General features: G+C 44.4%; 1 protein-coding gene across 2 annotated transcripts in view; it reads left to right on the forward strand.

Annotated features, from left to right (window-relative positions):
- LOC135905166 (uncharacterized) overlaps positions 1-14124 on the forward strand; it is a 96969-nt gene extending 82845 nt beyond the window's left edge. For both annotated transcript variants that reach the window (XM_065436179.2, XM_065436180.2), the window contains 2 exons: positions 11035-11304; positions 13370-14124. In XM_065436179.2, coding sequence (XP_065292251.1) covers positions 11035-11304; positions 13370-13488 — 389 coding nt within the window. In that variant the 3' untranslated portion in view covers positions 13489-14124. The remainder of the gene's footprint in view (positions 1-11034; positions 11305-13369) is intronic.
- Positions 14125-15038: the final 914 nt, after the last annotated feature.

The raw sequence follows: 15038 nt of genomic DNA on the forward strand, positions 1-15038 counted from the left end.
CGATGTGTCGCAGCGTTGCGGGGTGTAGAAGTGCTCGTTCTACGCGATGTGCGTTTGCTCAGAAGTGAACTGTGCAGAAGTGTTGCCGATCGCGTTTTCATATTTAGTACCCTTACAGATAAGCCCTATCACACCGGCCTTTTCTGCTTCGTACATCTATCGTTTCTTTCAAAAGTTGTTACTGCACGGTTGGAGATGCTTATATCGGTGGGGGGAAATTAGGGAACATCATAATAATTGCATACGTCAAGACGTTCAGCGCTTTCGTGAAATGTGGACGCCCCTGAGAGCACTAATGTCATGAATGCAAATTTCTGGCAGCCTTGATTTTCATAATGTGGACACTAGTGTGAAGATCAAGAATTTCTAGATTTCACGAAGTAAATTGCTTTATATTTTGTGATGCAAGTGGCTTACATAGCCAAAAATCTGAGCTGCTTGTTTTTGACTAGTGACTAAGCACAGAGTCTGTTTGTGAAGACACTAGTGGCATGGTAGATGAATATGTTATAGGTAGGAACTGGATACTACTTCTTATTAACTAAAAATTTTGCGCTTGCTGACAAAAAGCAATATGAATGTAAAAATGAACACGTAGGACGAGTAGTAACAAGTAAGTAAGTGTCACAGGTATGGTGTTATATAACATTTTGCTAGCAGCCAGCAGAACTGCGTGAAATAAATTTTGCCCAGAGTTCTTCCTCACTGGCCAGCCACGGTCACCTTACTAATGCAGGCAGAATTCGGTAAACAAAAGTTTGTGGTTACTTTGTTTATCCACTCTACTTGATTATCTGGTTCGTGTCGCTTGTTTTGGCACGAGCCTTCAGTTTAAAGCGAACAATAGCACAAGTACCAGCATTGTATGCCTGACAGGTGCTTTATTTTCTTTCCTCATGTTCATTCTGCCAACAGTCATTAGCAAATAATGTGCATTAAACTGACTTGGGCCTGTAAAGTTGGGCCTGTAAAGTATGTCCAATAAATGTTTTTCCAGTGCACTTTCATCTGCCAGTAAGTTTACTGCTACCTATCATTCGTGGGTGCGGGATGTTGGGCGCTATAAGTGGCTGTCTGACTGATCTTCATTTTGAATAGGCCACAGTTCCACTCACTAACTGAACCGTTTTCAGCTGCACTGCCAGACTATAGAAAGGGGGACCTCGCCTCTTGTCATTCTTTAGCATGCTCATGGCCACAGTACGTTGTCCCTGAGAAGTCAGCTGCTATCACAATTTAAAAAGTGCCTATTGGCTGCTATGAGTTTATCCTGAGCACGAATTTTCACAGTTATGTAAGCATTAGTTATGTGACCGAAGCCAGCCAATGAGCACGAACTGCTGGCAAAATTTTGAAGTGACTCTACAGGCAGAGTGTCTGCTCCCTATATTATGTTAGCCACACTGCTTTGTCAGTGTGCTGAATTGTTCTTTTTTTACAGAAATTTACTACCCAGCCAGAAAAGATATTGCCAAACCATGAATTTTAGGCCTGTACACATGGTCACTTCTTTATTTTATGATATTCTGGACATGACACCCAAGTCTAGCTTAGATTAGCAACATCAGCTTAACTTATGCATGGAGTTGAGTTGCTTCCTGTGAGAAAAAAAGTCACTGCATTGCTAATAGGTCACTGCATTGCTAATAGGAATTAGACTGGTACAAAAAATTATTTGTCTTTATGGCTTGTAGTATAAGTGGTGCTGTTCATTTGATGCACACAGTAACACGTGAACACAAATGTATGTGTACCTTGCATTTATGTGCATGTGTGTGTGAATAAAACAGCACAACTTCTAATATCAAGGCACGTTGTACCAACTATACCCATTAAAGATGTTCTATGTGGCATTCAGCCGATCTTATTGAAATTTTATCACATGGTGCAGTTACAACATTTCATACCTGTATGTAAACCAATTTAATAACTGTATTCACTGCATGTGAGAATGCATATTTTAGGCCAATGCAGTGCCTGGGGTACCAAAGTTTCAGTTAGCTTTGCCACAGCTTATTAGAGGGATCTTATTGATTATGCCATCCAAACAACTCGTATACAGGTTTGTGTTTAGTATACCAGCAGTGAAATACTGAATGCAGCTGCAATTCTTTGTATACTAGTGAGATTAATTCCACTGCTCATTGTTCTGTAACATGTTCTTCAGTCACACGTGTTGACAGTATTTGGCGTCATGAGTTCTAGGCTAATTTTCACATGGGCCTTTCGATGAAGTCAAATCTGCCTCTTCAACAGTCAGTTTAGTGGAAAGCCACCACTGAACCAATAGCTCAAAGACCAATACCTGCATGCTTTTTGCCAATTGGGTAGTGCGCGGAAACTATGTGTGATACATCACTTCAGCTACACCAATAATCACACAACTAAACCTGCCACATATAGTTAAGTCATTGATATAGGCAGAGGAACATGATGCACGTATGTAACAGTTACTCATCCCTTGAAATGTGAATGATCCGAACCTTTGCGAGCATATCAGTCACAACCATACAGCAGCACAAGTGGGAACACTTGTGCTATCACAAGCGAAAACAAGTACAATAGTATTGCCGTCTCAGCTGGTTTGTCGTGATTACTTTGCCTGCAAGTTCCTTGTTTATATTGGATAGGCTTCCTACTTTATAAATTAACAGCTTTCACAACATTTACTGTGCTAATGAAGGCACAGCACAGATACCAGTGCTGAAGGAGGTATATACAAGTAGGGCAGAGAACTTGTGGGTAAGCTCAAAAATAAACGGGTAAAACTATGTCGAACAAACCATTTTCACATTAGAAGATATTTCATCGGCAATTAATGCACATGCAATAAGTGCCCTGTGTGGGAGATTGAGACCTGTGATGCCAAACACCTGTTTGCCTTTTAAATATTGACATAAAGAAAAATTCCAGTCTGTACTTCTGTGTCGGAGGGTACAATATCAAAGGAGAGGTGCAAAACGGATTTTGCATGTAGTAGTCCCTTATGAATGCGCTACTCAAGTTGTGCCAAGCATAGCCATCTGTGTGCAAAGCATTGGACAAGGTACCATATGTATGTCTGACACATTAAAAATCTTTTGCATTGAACATTCTGAGCTCTAAATGTTATGCATGCTGTTTTCAGCTACAAATAGCGTGCATACATATATGACCGGCTCCACAAAGAGCTGATGTGACAAAAAAAATGTGTATACCTTAGTGTTATGTTGCTTTGCATGGTGTCTCAGTTTACTTAACACAGTTTTGAATTTACGGATTGCTTCACATGTTTATAGCTAAAAACCACAGAAAACTACTTGCATTGTGACTGCGAGGTCACAACACGAGTATTTGTGTGGTATCCTTCCTGTTCATCGGTGTGTCCTTGCACGATAAATGTAAAACGTCACACCTGCAAACCTGAGCATCCACCCTTACATTTCAAACACTTTTTTGAATGCTTGGCAGTTATGCTTACAAGCACATTGTGACAGCAAAGCTACACCACCTTAATTTAAGTGCGATGTAAAGGGTTGTTTGTGCATAGCCAAGCTGTTCTAGCGTGCCTGCAGGGATACAGCATTGTCCAGTGGCGTCGTATAGTTCAGGCGTAACAGTGAACTAGTAAACAAAGCGGCTGATAATACTAAGCTGACCCATATGTAGGAGCATTGCATTATCTAACCCACACGCAAAGTTGCTTTCAGTGTACTGAATAACCACAGCTTTGATTTACCAAGTTATATTGCTGCACACACACAGCACTGAAACAAAGTCTGTACAATGGTGAGAAATGCGCCAAGGAATGAAAGATTACTTGTGATGTGTGGATTTGAATAGTAGATGTGAATGCATACCCAATTCACCAGTATGCATGTTTTCTTTTGGAACAATTTTACATTTGGCACAGAGGCTGAGCCACTACGGCCTCTTGACTGCATATTTCTGTGCTCTCACAGTGCTAATGGGAGTATCATTCATTTGGCTACCCGAATAGTGAATACGTAATAGAGCACTACAATCTTTCAGTTTTACACAGAACACCTTGTGCATTATTCACAAAGCTGAACCTAAGGAACTATTCGCTGGTTTGCTATGGAAATAAAAAAATGGCAATGAATGTTTCCTCACTTTTTGTGTGGCCCTGTCTTCTGCCCTACGTGCCTTCATTTCATTGTCATGAGCATGTTAAAACAGCAACTAATTAAAAAAGACAAACACAAAACTACTAACTACATCAACCTTTTCACACCACAAGAGGTCACTGAACTCGCTGCTAAGCTACACTTGATAATCTCGGTTTGCTTTCAAATAAATACAGGCACTGGCCAGCTGTTTATGTTTTGCTATGCATTTTTCATTTTTCTAAAACACGGCTGTGCATGAGCTAGCTAGGTTGTTACTGCATAAATAAATAAACATGCAGCCCATGCCCAACTACTCATATAACCTGAGTAGAGCTTATTTTTTATATGTAGAGCAATCAAAATAGAACACGCACGTATGATGCTGACAGTATCAAACAGTCTCAAGTCCAACATCCTTGTTTGGTGCCATGGGTGAGAGGGAGCATGACTGTCAAGGTACTACTGAATTTTGTGCGCTTCGGTAATGTTTGTACATTGTTGAAATGTTAAATTAGGTATGTTAAGTAGAGAAGGTGGCAACATATTGGCCACCCAGGCTGGCAGGAAAGAATGTAATTGTTCGATTTCACTCAAAATAAGTTTTCTTATCAGCAATGTAAATTATATGCTTTCAAATAAATACTCCCCTTGGAAACATCTCATGAGTATACATATATCTGCATAAGGTCACCGCTATACATACATATTGCTTTAAGCCAGTCATAGTGAATTGTACACTCGCTGCTTAACCTTCAATTCCTTGCTGCATGAAGTTAACCACTTATGCACAACCTTCTTGCACACGGTGAGAACTTCATTCATCGCTAGGCACATCATTTAAGGTTATATTTTGTTTAGAAAGTTTACAAGCAGCAAGTATTAAATTCCTAAGGTGCATGTTTCATGCCTCATCTTTGGTGCCTTTATATCTGTAAAAAAAGAAAAGGCATTCCATGCATCCAACTACTTTAAGCACTCTCATAAAATTGGCAGAGTGAAAAAAAAAGCACGAGCAAGCGTATCATGTACTCGGAGCCTCACACGCGTGCTCAGTGGTAAAAAGGTGTCTTGGCGACCTACGCAAATGCATTCCGCGACAGATGTGCATGTGTTCCGTATTCTTGCAAGCTGTCACTAGCACTACAGAAACCGCGCTTCCGGCGACACTATCCGTTTCGCGTGACGCAGAACGCTTCACGTTCGATAATTTGAGAGGTTTTGTTCAACCAGCATAGGCAGCGCGCACTGAAAGTAATCATCCGAGAATACGTCGCGTGCTGCGACGTGATGCGATTGCAATACATCTGTAAACGGTGGCGCAGATAAGACGACTGCGCAATGTTTCGAAGAAGGATGACGGTGTCAATGCAACATATACGGCTGCAGAACAGAATGTGGCAGCCTAGAGTCGCATTTTCACCGGAACGCGGAAACTTGAAATCACATCGGCAAAAATATGCCAGTGTCGTCTGCTGTCAAAGGTCGTTGCCAACCTTGAACACCTTTGCTCCGCCGAACGGTTGCCAGCTGTCAACAGGCCGCGTCGCCCAATAGGAGTGCGCGTGCGTTCCGGTCGTGCGGATTGAGCGTGCATCGAATTTTGCGACACCTTCCGCCTTTCGGGCTTCCGCACGCGGCCGGGCGAGGGCGGAACGGACGGGCGGAGCGACCATGTACGGGCCCTTAGCCGTGCAGTATATCCAGCTACCACTCTCTCCTCCGGCAGCAAGGCTGGTTGTCGCAGTCGTAACGTTACCATAGCACGCTCCACGCTGCACACACCACTCGAGCTCAAGAGCATCGTGACCCCCGCTATGCGAACACGCCATTGTTTTTGTTTCCCGCGTGATTCTCTACATATAACGTCAATGGAATAATAAAGAGCACGGACAATAATCGCAGAAAACAATATTATACCGAAATAAAGCAGGTTCAATACTAGCTCAAGAGGGGGGAACTTTGAGCCAGTTAAATTGGTCCGACATCGTCAAAGGGGAAAATAACCGCGACTTCAGACAAGACGTGACGAAGGAGTGGACAGGATGAGCGGTAAAGAGAAAGAGAAGTGGTTGACTAAATTTCTCGGTAAATGAAATGGTACGTAGATATATTTACGACATATGTAAATATAAAAATGATCAAATACTCTAAATGCACTACTTGAAAAAGTTATAACTTTCGACCTGAATAAGCGTGTTTGCAGTGAAAAACGAGGCACCACCATATGGTGATGCCGTGTTCATCGGAGCGTGCACGGCAGCTTCTACTGACGGCCAGTGGCTGAAGCCAATAATTCTAGTACGCTGTAGATGGCACCGACGGCAAGTATATCAACCGGCTTTCCGAGAGAAGGAATCATGGCAATGATTGGACGCTATGATCAACAGTGTTAAGAGAAAATACATATTGCCTACATACATTAAGACTGAATCAGAGCGACTGTGCAAGTAAAGACCGATGTGATTCCATGGCTGGTCTGCCAATCTTCTTCAATGTGAGAGCATGTGAAATAAAGTACAAACATGCTATTCTCGTTGAATGTTATTCGCTATTCAGATCGTACGCCATTCCTGAATTCACTGTTAGTGATGCAGCCCAGTTACGGAGATCTCGTCCGTCGACCACTAGCTCCAATGACGAGGCCGCAGTATCACTAGCATTGAGCGCCGGCATCGTCTTAATACCGTAGGGAACAACCGACGCGACCACCGCTTCGCAGAACCGACATTTGGCGCCCAGCTGTCTCAGGCCCTTGTGCTTCCACTGTGGGGAAGCGGGCTACATCTGCCACCACTGTCCTTATCGCGTCTCAGGGTACCAGGCATTTCCATCCACTGCTTCTCTTCGTGCTCTCAACGGAAGCGGAGCGAACATTGGCGTGAATTCGACGAGCTGGCGAGCCGACTCTCCCGTTTACCGGTCGCGCTTCCCTTCTCCGGGACATCGTTTTCCAGCTGCGAGATGCAGTTCCGCCGACGTGGCCCGAGGGCAATCTCCCAGCCCACGCCGGGGAACTGAAGGCCACGACCTCATCCGGGCAAAGCAACGCAGCCATACGTCGAAATGCCAAAAATCCCCCATTGCCGTGGAAGGAGCAGCCGATGCAGCCAGATGATATGATGACAGACGGGATTGTTAGCGCCGATGTTTTTGTATCAATTGACGGCCATGACGTGACAACACTGGTTGACACTGGCGCGGATTTTTGATCGTAAGTGAAAAACTGGCGGACAGACTTCGCAAAGTGAAAATGGAATGGTCAGGGCCGCCCATTAGAGGTGCTGGAGACCAGCTACTGAGACCGACTGGCAAGTGTACTGCAAGAATCAAGATAGGGGGTTCGTCATTCGCCGTGATTTTGTTATTCTTCCCGACTGTTGCAAAGATGTAATCTTAGGTATTGACTTTTTGCTCGAGTACGGCGCTATCATCAACATACCAGAAGGTTTAGTAAACCTTTCCTGGAGACGAAAGCGCAGAACTGCAACGCAAGTCCTTGTGCATCATAGACGATGTGACCATACCACCATTATCTTGCCATCTTGTTTCCTTCAGACGCGACACAGAGTACGATGGGGAAGGCCTTGCTGAGCAGAGAATTACGCTGTCGCGCACTCAAGATGTTGGCACACCCAGAAGTCTCGTCAAAGTAATGCGTGGGAAAACAGAAGTACAGCTGACAAACTTCAGCAAGGAACGACGACGCATTGCAAAAGCCGCAACAGATGCTTACCTCGACGTGATTGCGGAATTCAGGCGAATGCTTTGCGATACAAGAGGGAGAGCGATACGATTCGTGCTGCGTCTAATTACTCAACCACAGAAAAAGAATGCCTTGCGGTGGCACGGGCAGTTATGAAGTTTCGCCCATATCTCTATGGCCGTACCTTCAGTGTTGCAAGTGATCATGAGTCACTTTGATGGAGGATGAGCATGAAGGATCCGTCCTGTCGACTAGCGCGTTGGAGCCTAAGGCAGCAAGAATTCGATATGACAGTGGAGTGCTGTCCAGACGACAGCACTCTGACGCCGACTGCTTTTCAAGGTGACCGATTGAACAAAAAGTCACAAAATATGACGAAGACATGACTTTTTAGCAGTTCTAGACACGGCCACCATTGCTTTTCAGTAGCGGGAAGACAGTGAACTAATTCCATGAATTCATCTTTTAGAAGGCTGAATTACAAGTGCATCCAAACCAATTGCAAGAAGTTTTCCATCATTCTATTTGCGTAATGATGTTCTCTACAAAAACTTCTCTGCAAGCGGAAGCAGCCGCCTACTCGCATTCCCAACGTCTATCCGTTATGAGGTCTTGCAATTCTGCCACGATCAACCGACATCTGGCCACCTCGGCTGCACGCGAACACTGGCCCGTGTAAACGAGAAATGTTACTGGCCAAGCCAAAGATTGCCGCTTTTTTGAAACATAACGTGCGCACGTGCCTCGATTGCCAACAACGCAAGCCACCACACATGAAGCCAGCTGGGCTACTGCAACCAGTCGAAGTGCCCCCGACCCAACTTGTTGAAATCGGGATGGACCTTCTCGTACAATTCCCGACTTCCTATACTGGCAGTAGTTGCCACTGATTACTTGACACGCTATGCAGAAACCAAGGATCTTCCAAGTGGCGCCGCCGTCAAAGCAGCGCAATTCTTTATTGAAAACGTGGTTCTGAGGTACGATGATGAGGGCAGGTTGTGAGGTGAGCGGTGATAACAGACAGAGGGACCACCTTTATGGCTACACTCCTAAATACAGCGGCACGGCTTACCGGAAGGGCGCAGCTTATCACCCGCAAACGAACAGCCTAACACAACGCTTGAACAAGACTATTGCGGACATGTTGAGTATTCGCGTAGACGTGGAACGCAAAAATTGGGATGGCATTCTACTGTGTATCCCATTGGCTTATAACACTGCGCAACAGGAAAGAACGCGGAAGACAACATTTAGCCTTCTTCATGACCATGAAGTGACGACGATGCTCGATGCGATGTTGCCACATGACCGCAGTGACCCAGGCACGGATGCTGAAGCTTTCGCTCAACGGGCCGAAGAAGCGAGACAACTCGCTTGCACCAGAATCACCCGGCAACAGGACTATGAGCCTCGACGTTACAATCTGTGGCATCGATACATCACATATCAGCCAGGCGGGGAAGTGCTGGTTAGGAGTGCCATCCGTCGGCGAAGGCTTTCAGATAAGCTATTCAGGAGGAACTTTGGTCAGTACAAGGTTGAGCGACGCCTTAGTACCCTGCACTATCACATTATCCTTGATAGTGCGGCCTCCTCCACGGCGAGGCAGCCTCCACCAGATGTCGCGCACATTGTGCGCATGAAGCGCTATTGTTCGGAATGAAGTGAAGTGCACGCACATCGCCTAGCACATCTTCCTGCCGCTAGGTGAGCATCGAGAGGATGCACTCTCTGGAGGGAGGCTAATGTCACCTCCAATACGCGGCGCATACAGAAAGACGAATATCTGGCGCATTGCAGAAGAGAATACGAGGTCCATGCTTGCCCGTTTTCAGTTTGCCTATAATTAAAGGGTCCCGCCCTGTTTTCCGAGTTCCTGCTCCATGTAAATCGTGAGAGTATGAACGAATAGTCATTTCTCGTCGAATGTAACGCGCACCAGCACTTTGAATTCTCGAGGGCGTGTTCGATGCAAGTGACGACTATTCCGAATGATTCCGCTGCTGACGAGTCGCAACTGTTGCGAAGAGACCCACCAGTTCCTGAGCAAATTAGCGCACGGCGTTTGATAACGTCTGCTTAACACATCCCTGGCTGTGAGACAATATCAACGGCCCATTTTGGGGCAGCCTGTAAATCTGATAACTCCATTCAGGCAAGGATTTTTTTGTGCAATCTGATCATATGTTAGTCCTATCAAAGCTCAGTAGCACACTTATCTCCTTCAACGAACAAAGCAGGTCTGTATATATCACTACGTGTATGTGAGGCATGCCATTCCTTTAACTACGTTATTAGTTTTGTTATGATGGTGCACCGGATAGCTGAAAGAGGCCGTTTATATATACAAGCTGCCCTTTTGGGCAAGGCGTACAGCAGAGAACGACATTACATGGAGGTTTGAAATATCAAATAGGCGTAACCTATTTCTGAGTCCTCGGGCTCGAAAATATATTCATTTTGCATTCGTTTTGTTAAAACCGCTCAAAAGAGCCGAATGACACAGCTACCTTTTCTTTTTTTTTAAATCAACAAATTCTCGGGTTTTACGTAGCAAAACGACAATATACCAATATGAGGCACTCGCGGCTTTTGAGTTTTCTCACCTAGGGTTCTTTACCATGCACCTAAATATGAGTACATGAGTGCTTTTTCCATTTTGTCTCCATCGACTTCGGCGGCCTGGTTTGAACCCGCAAGCATTTATTTTAAAACACAATGCCATAGCCACTATGGACACTAATTAAGTTACCTAGTCGGCTTCTTTCTGTTTTTCTAAAGCATGGATTGGCAAAAAAATTAACGCTGCTTACGGGCCAAATATTAGTATTTAAAATGGCTAAATATAAGTGTTTTCGGCACCCGAGGTGGAACCCAATAAAATACCGCGTACCGGTTACTTCACATACTATTACGCCAGGAAGACACAAAAATTAGCGCAAGGATGCTCTGGATTTTTTCCCTCTTAGTATATCTCACGTAAATCCGAGAACAGCTTTACGGGGGCTGGACGAGGCAAAATTTTTTTGTCCAAAATTAGAAGACACTGACTTCCACTGACGTGAGGTGTAAAGGAGACAGCTGCTGAGCAAGTGTTAGCACAAAATGCATACAAGCGGTAAAGGAACCAAGGCATTACGATGAAGAAGCAGAGAAATTCGAATAAAATTTGAATGCTTGTGATTAGCGCTCATGGATGTCATCATGACTTTGACGCAGGTGATGCAGGATACTACGACGATGACGGCCGCCTGTACATCTTCGATCGCCTGAAACAGATGATCAAGTGCATGGATAAGCAGGTCGTCCCCGTAGAGTTAGAAGACCTGCTACTCCGACAGCACGCGGACGAGATCGCCGAGGTTTGCGTAGTCGGCCTTCCGCACTCCGACTACGGTGAGGCACCTGCGGCTGCCATCGTACTTACGGAGAACGGCTGCATGCAGGAACTACCGACACTGGCCGAGAGGATAAAGGATACGGTCGCCAGTGAGTTTTCGTGCATACAAACGACGCTTACGTTAATTTCTGAAGCTGTAGACCACTCTCAGAACTCTCCGTGTCCCACGGGAACCTAAAAGGACATTTGGTTGTTGATGCCCTAAGCTTCCAAAAGACACTTTTTTAAGCGAAACTGCTACGCGCCCAAATTTGTTCCCATTGGGCAAGACGATTTCGTTGACAGGGTCTGTAGCACGCATATTTAGGATTATCATCATCATCGTAGTCATCATCGTCGTCGTCGTTGTCATCATAATCATCATAATCACCTGTAAAATTCACTGATTGTATAATTTCCTTGTGAATGCTAGCGGTAAGCTTTCAGTCAGAAGCTCACGATGTCTGCCGTATCCGATCCAACCCATTTTTATTCTGTGTGAGTTTATTTCTCATGGTCAGGGTTCCCTGTGATTAGTCAACCTAGATAAGCTTACTACTTGATAGACTTTAGAGGCTAACTTGCGATCCTGATTTCCTGATCCCTTTCCCGGTTATTTATCATTACCTTTGTCTTCCGCATAATAATATTCAGCCCCACTTTCAAAGTCTCCTTGTTAAGGCCCTCAATCATTTGTTGTAACTCGTCCGCAGTGTTGCTGAATACAGCAATGTCATCGGCAAAGCGAAGGTTGCTGAGGTATTAGCCGTCTATCCCTACTCCTAAACCTTCCCAGTTTAATAGCTTGAATACTTCTTCCAAGAACGCAGTGAATAGCATAGGAGAGAGTGTGTCTCCTTGTCTGACCACTTTCTTTATAGGTATCTTCCTACTTTTCTTATGTGGAATGAAGGTGGCTGTGGAATATCTGTACATATTTTCCACGGTACTTAGGTAAGCGGTCTGTACTCCTTGATTACGAAATGCCTCAATGACTGCTGGCATCTCTACTGAATCAAATTATTTTTCGTAATCTATGAAAGCCATACAGATAGGCTTGTTGTACTCTGTGGAGTTATCGATAATCTGAATAATGACATGGATGTGATGCGTTGTAGTGTATCCCTTCCTGAAGCCTGCCTGTTTCCTTGGTTGGCTAAAGTCCACTGTTGCCCTTTTTCTATTCGATATTATTCTGGTAAATATTTTATATAATACTTGGAGTAAGCTAATGGGCCTATAATTTCTCAGTTCTTTCACGTCTGCTTTTTTGCGGATTAGTATATTATTTGCATTCTCCCAGGTTTCTGGGACCCTTGCAGTCGATAGACACTTCGTATAGAGCGCCGCCAGTTTTCTTAGCTTATGTCTCCTAATTCTTTGACTAAATCGACTGTTATTCCATCCTTTCCCGCCGGTTTTCGCCGTTTCTTGCCTTGCAGGGCCCTTCTGACCTCATCTCTAGTGATAGGAGGAGTTTCTGCAAACCTTTCTTTATTGTTTCCAATAGAGTACTCCTGAGTCCTCTGGGTACTGTCCAGGTCAGTAGAGAATTCTTCCGCAGCTTTTATTATAGCTTCGAGATTGCTGATGATATTACCCTGCTTATCTTCCAGTGTATACATATTGGTTTGTCCTATGCCAAGTTTCCTTCTCACTGATTTCAGGTTGCGTCCATTTTTAGGGTTTCTTCATAATTTATCACGTTTTAATTTCTAGTAGCCCTTATTTTTACTTTGTTGACCAATTTGGACAATTCCGCGAACCATATCTTATCTCTTGAGTAGGACACTTTCATTCTTTGCCGTTTCTTCATTAGGTCCTTTCTTACTTGGGAGAGCTTGCCATTTGGTTGCCTTGATGACTTGCCTCCCACTTCAATTGCTGCCTCTGAAGCCAGCCTCTCTACGTTTTCATTCATTACCTCTATGTCATCTGCAACTACTTCCAATAGTCTATGTTACACTGGCACTTTTTAAAGTGGACCAAGAATTGTAGTACTAAATTTGTAACGTGGTTTAGAAGATTCATCATCTACCAGAAGATTTCGATTGGCTCAAGCATGACCTGCCTTTAGAAGCAAGGTGTTGTTTGCACTGCTTAAAATTTCTCAATTTTAAGGGACATGTGTTGATGAACAATGGGCTATAAGTAATGGCGTGCTTTGCTTTTCAGGTAACCTTGCTGTCTATAAGCACCTGTATGGGGGTGTTTATTTTGTGGACTCTTTCCCGAAGACGGAGACAGGAAAAGTCAACAGAACAGCTCTGGCTCGCTCTCTCTTAAGTGTTTAGCTGTGCACTGTATTCTAGTATATATATTTCGTTTTTATCATTACTAAATTTTTGTGTCACTAATAATTTCGTGTGTTGCTCTAGTAGGCATTCTACGTATTCAGGTTGTCTACTTACTAAGAATTTGATTATTTACACTACAGTTATGATTATTTGACCCCTTATATAAGTTTCCTACTTATGTACGAAAGATTCCTCCCTGTAATTCTTTCAGCATCGATATAAAATTTTGCCGCACTTGTGTAGCCTAACATAGCATGTTCCCCTTACTGTATGGACTTGAACGTGAGGCGCATAGCCGAAAGCCCCTTCCGTGTTTGTCCGTGGCCCCTCCACAATACGAAGCACGCCAAATCTCAATTGCGTTTTCATATTATGCTTAGTGTTTTGCACCAGTATGTGTCCGCTTTTATGAAGTCTCTTGTGTATATACTTTGAATTAAGGCAAAAAATTACAATTAAGAAAGCTCACAAAATTTTGCACCTAAGGTTAAGAAAGAATACCACTTATTCACCAAATGCATGCTTGATTGAGCAACAATCATGATCGCGCTGCAGGAAACTCGAGGGCTTGACAGAGGCGGACAGAGTGGATATACATCGGGTTATGTGTAGTTCGTAAACAGCATGATCTGAAGGACCCAAATAAAGTTTTTGATACCATACCATATTGAATGAGTAAATGAATGTACTCTTTTTTTTTTTTCAACAGGCAAATCCTGTAGATAAACACTCGCCCTAAGCTACCTTAAGGGGAATATCGCGGTTCGAAGCCTTTTTTTTCGAGTTTCGTTTTGTGTGCGCTGCCCAAGTGCGGGTATACGTTCCAACTCATTCGCATCACAATCCTTCGAAGCCTTATATGGCGCCTTTTTATTATCGCGTTGGCGGGCTTAACGTTCTGGCTTCTCTCCTGTTCGATTAAGGCAGCGCTGCATATCCCGGCTGTTCTGGCAAATAACGTAGAAGCAGCGGTCAGCTTGTTTGGCGGAGCCGTGTTTGCAGTGCTCCTGCGTGCAGGGCCGCGAGCATGGCCCCGATTTTGCTGCAATGCCTTTTCACGATGCGAGTGCGTTTCGGCGTTTTACGCCTTCGTGAGTTGTGAAACCTGTGCACCGCCAACGTACCGCCGGTGGCGGAGCGCCCCTTCGGCCGTTCATGAACGCGAACAATGCCGAAAGGCATTCGTGTCGAGAAAAGGCATCGCTACAATGTAGCGGCCATGCTGCGGATAATGCCAGGCGGGGTCCGATCGTGGCAACAATGTGCGCGTGCCTCGTCGTCGTTTCTGCGTGAGCCGCACTACTAGCGCGTGAAAAGGGGGCACAGCTTGAATTTAGTTTCGGTTGATGTCCTTCGTGTTCTCAGAATCCAGGACCCCTAAATTATCATACGACCCCGTGACTCAACCTAAATGAACCCTTACTACAGAGATAATACAGATGGGCTGTTTTCGAAATCGTAATTTAGCTTATTGCCTCACACTCTACATAAAATCAGGAGGCTTGGTTTTAAATTATATTTAAGAATTGAACCACTGCTTACTCCTC

Source organism: Dermacentor albipictus, chromosome 3 (genome assembly GCF_038994185.2).
Source record: "Dermacentor albipictus isolate Rhodes 1998 colony chromosome 3, USDA_Dalb.pri_finalv2, whole genome shotgun sequence".
Classification (NCBI taxonomy): Eukaryota; Metazoa; Arthropoda; class Arachnida; order Ixodida; family Ixodidae; genus Dermacentor; species Dermacentor albipictus.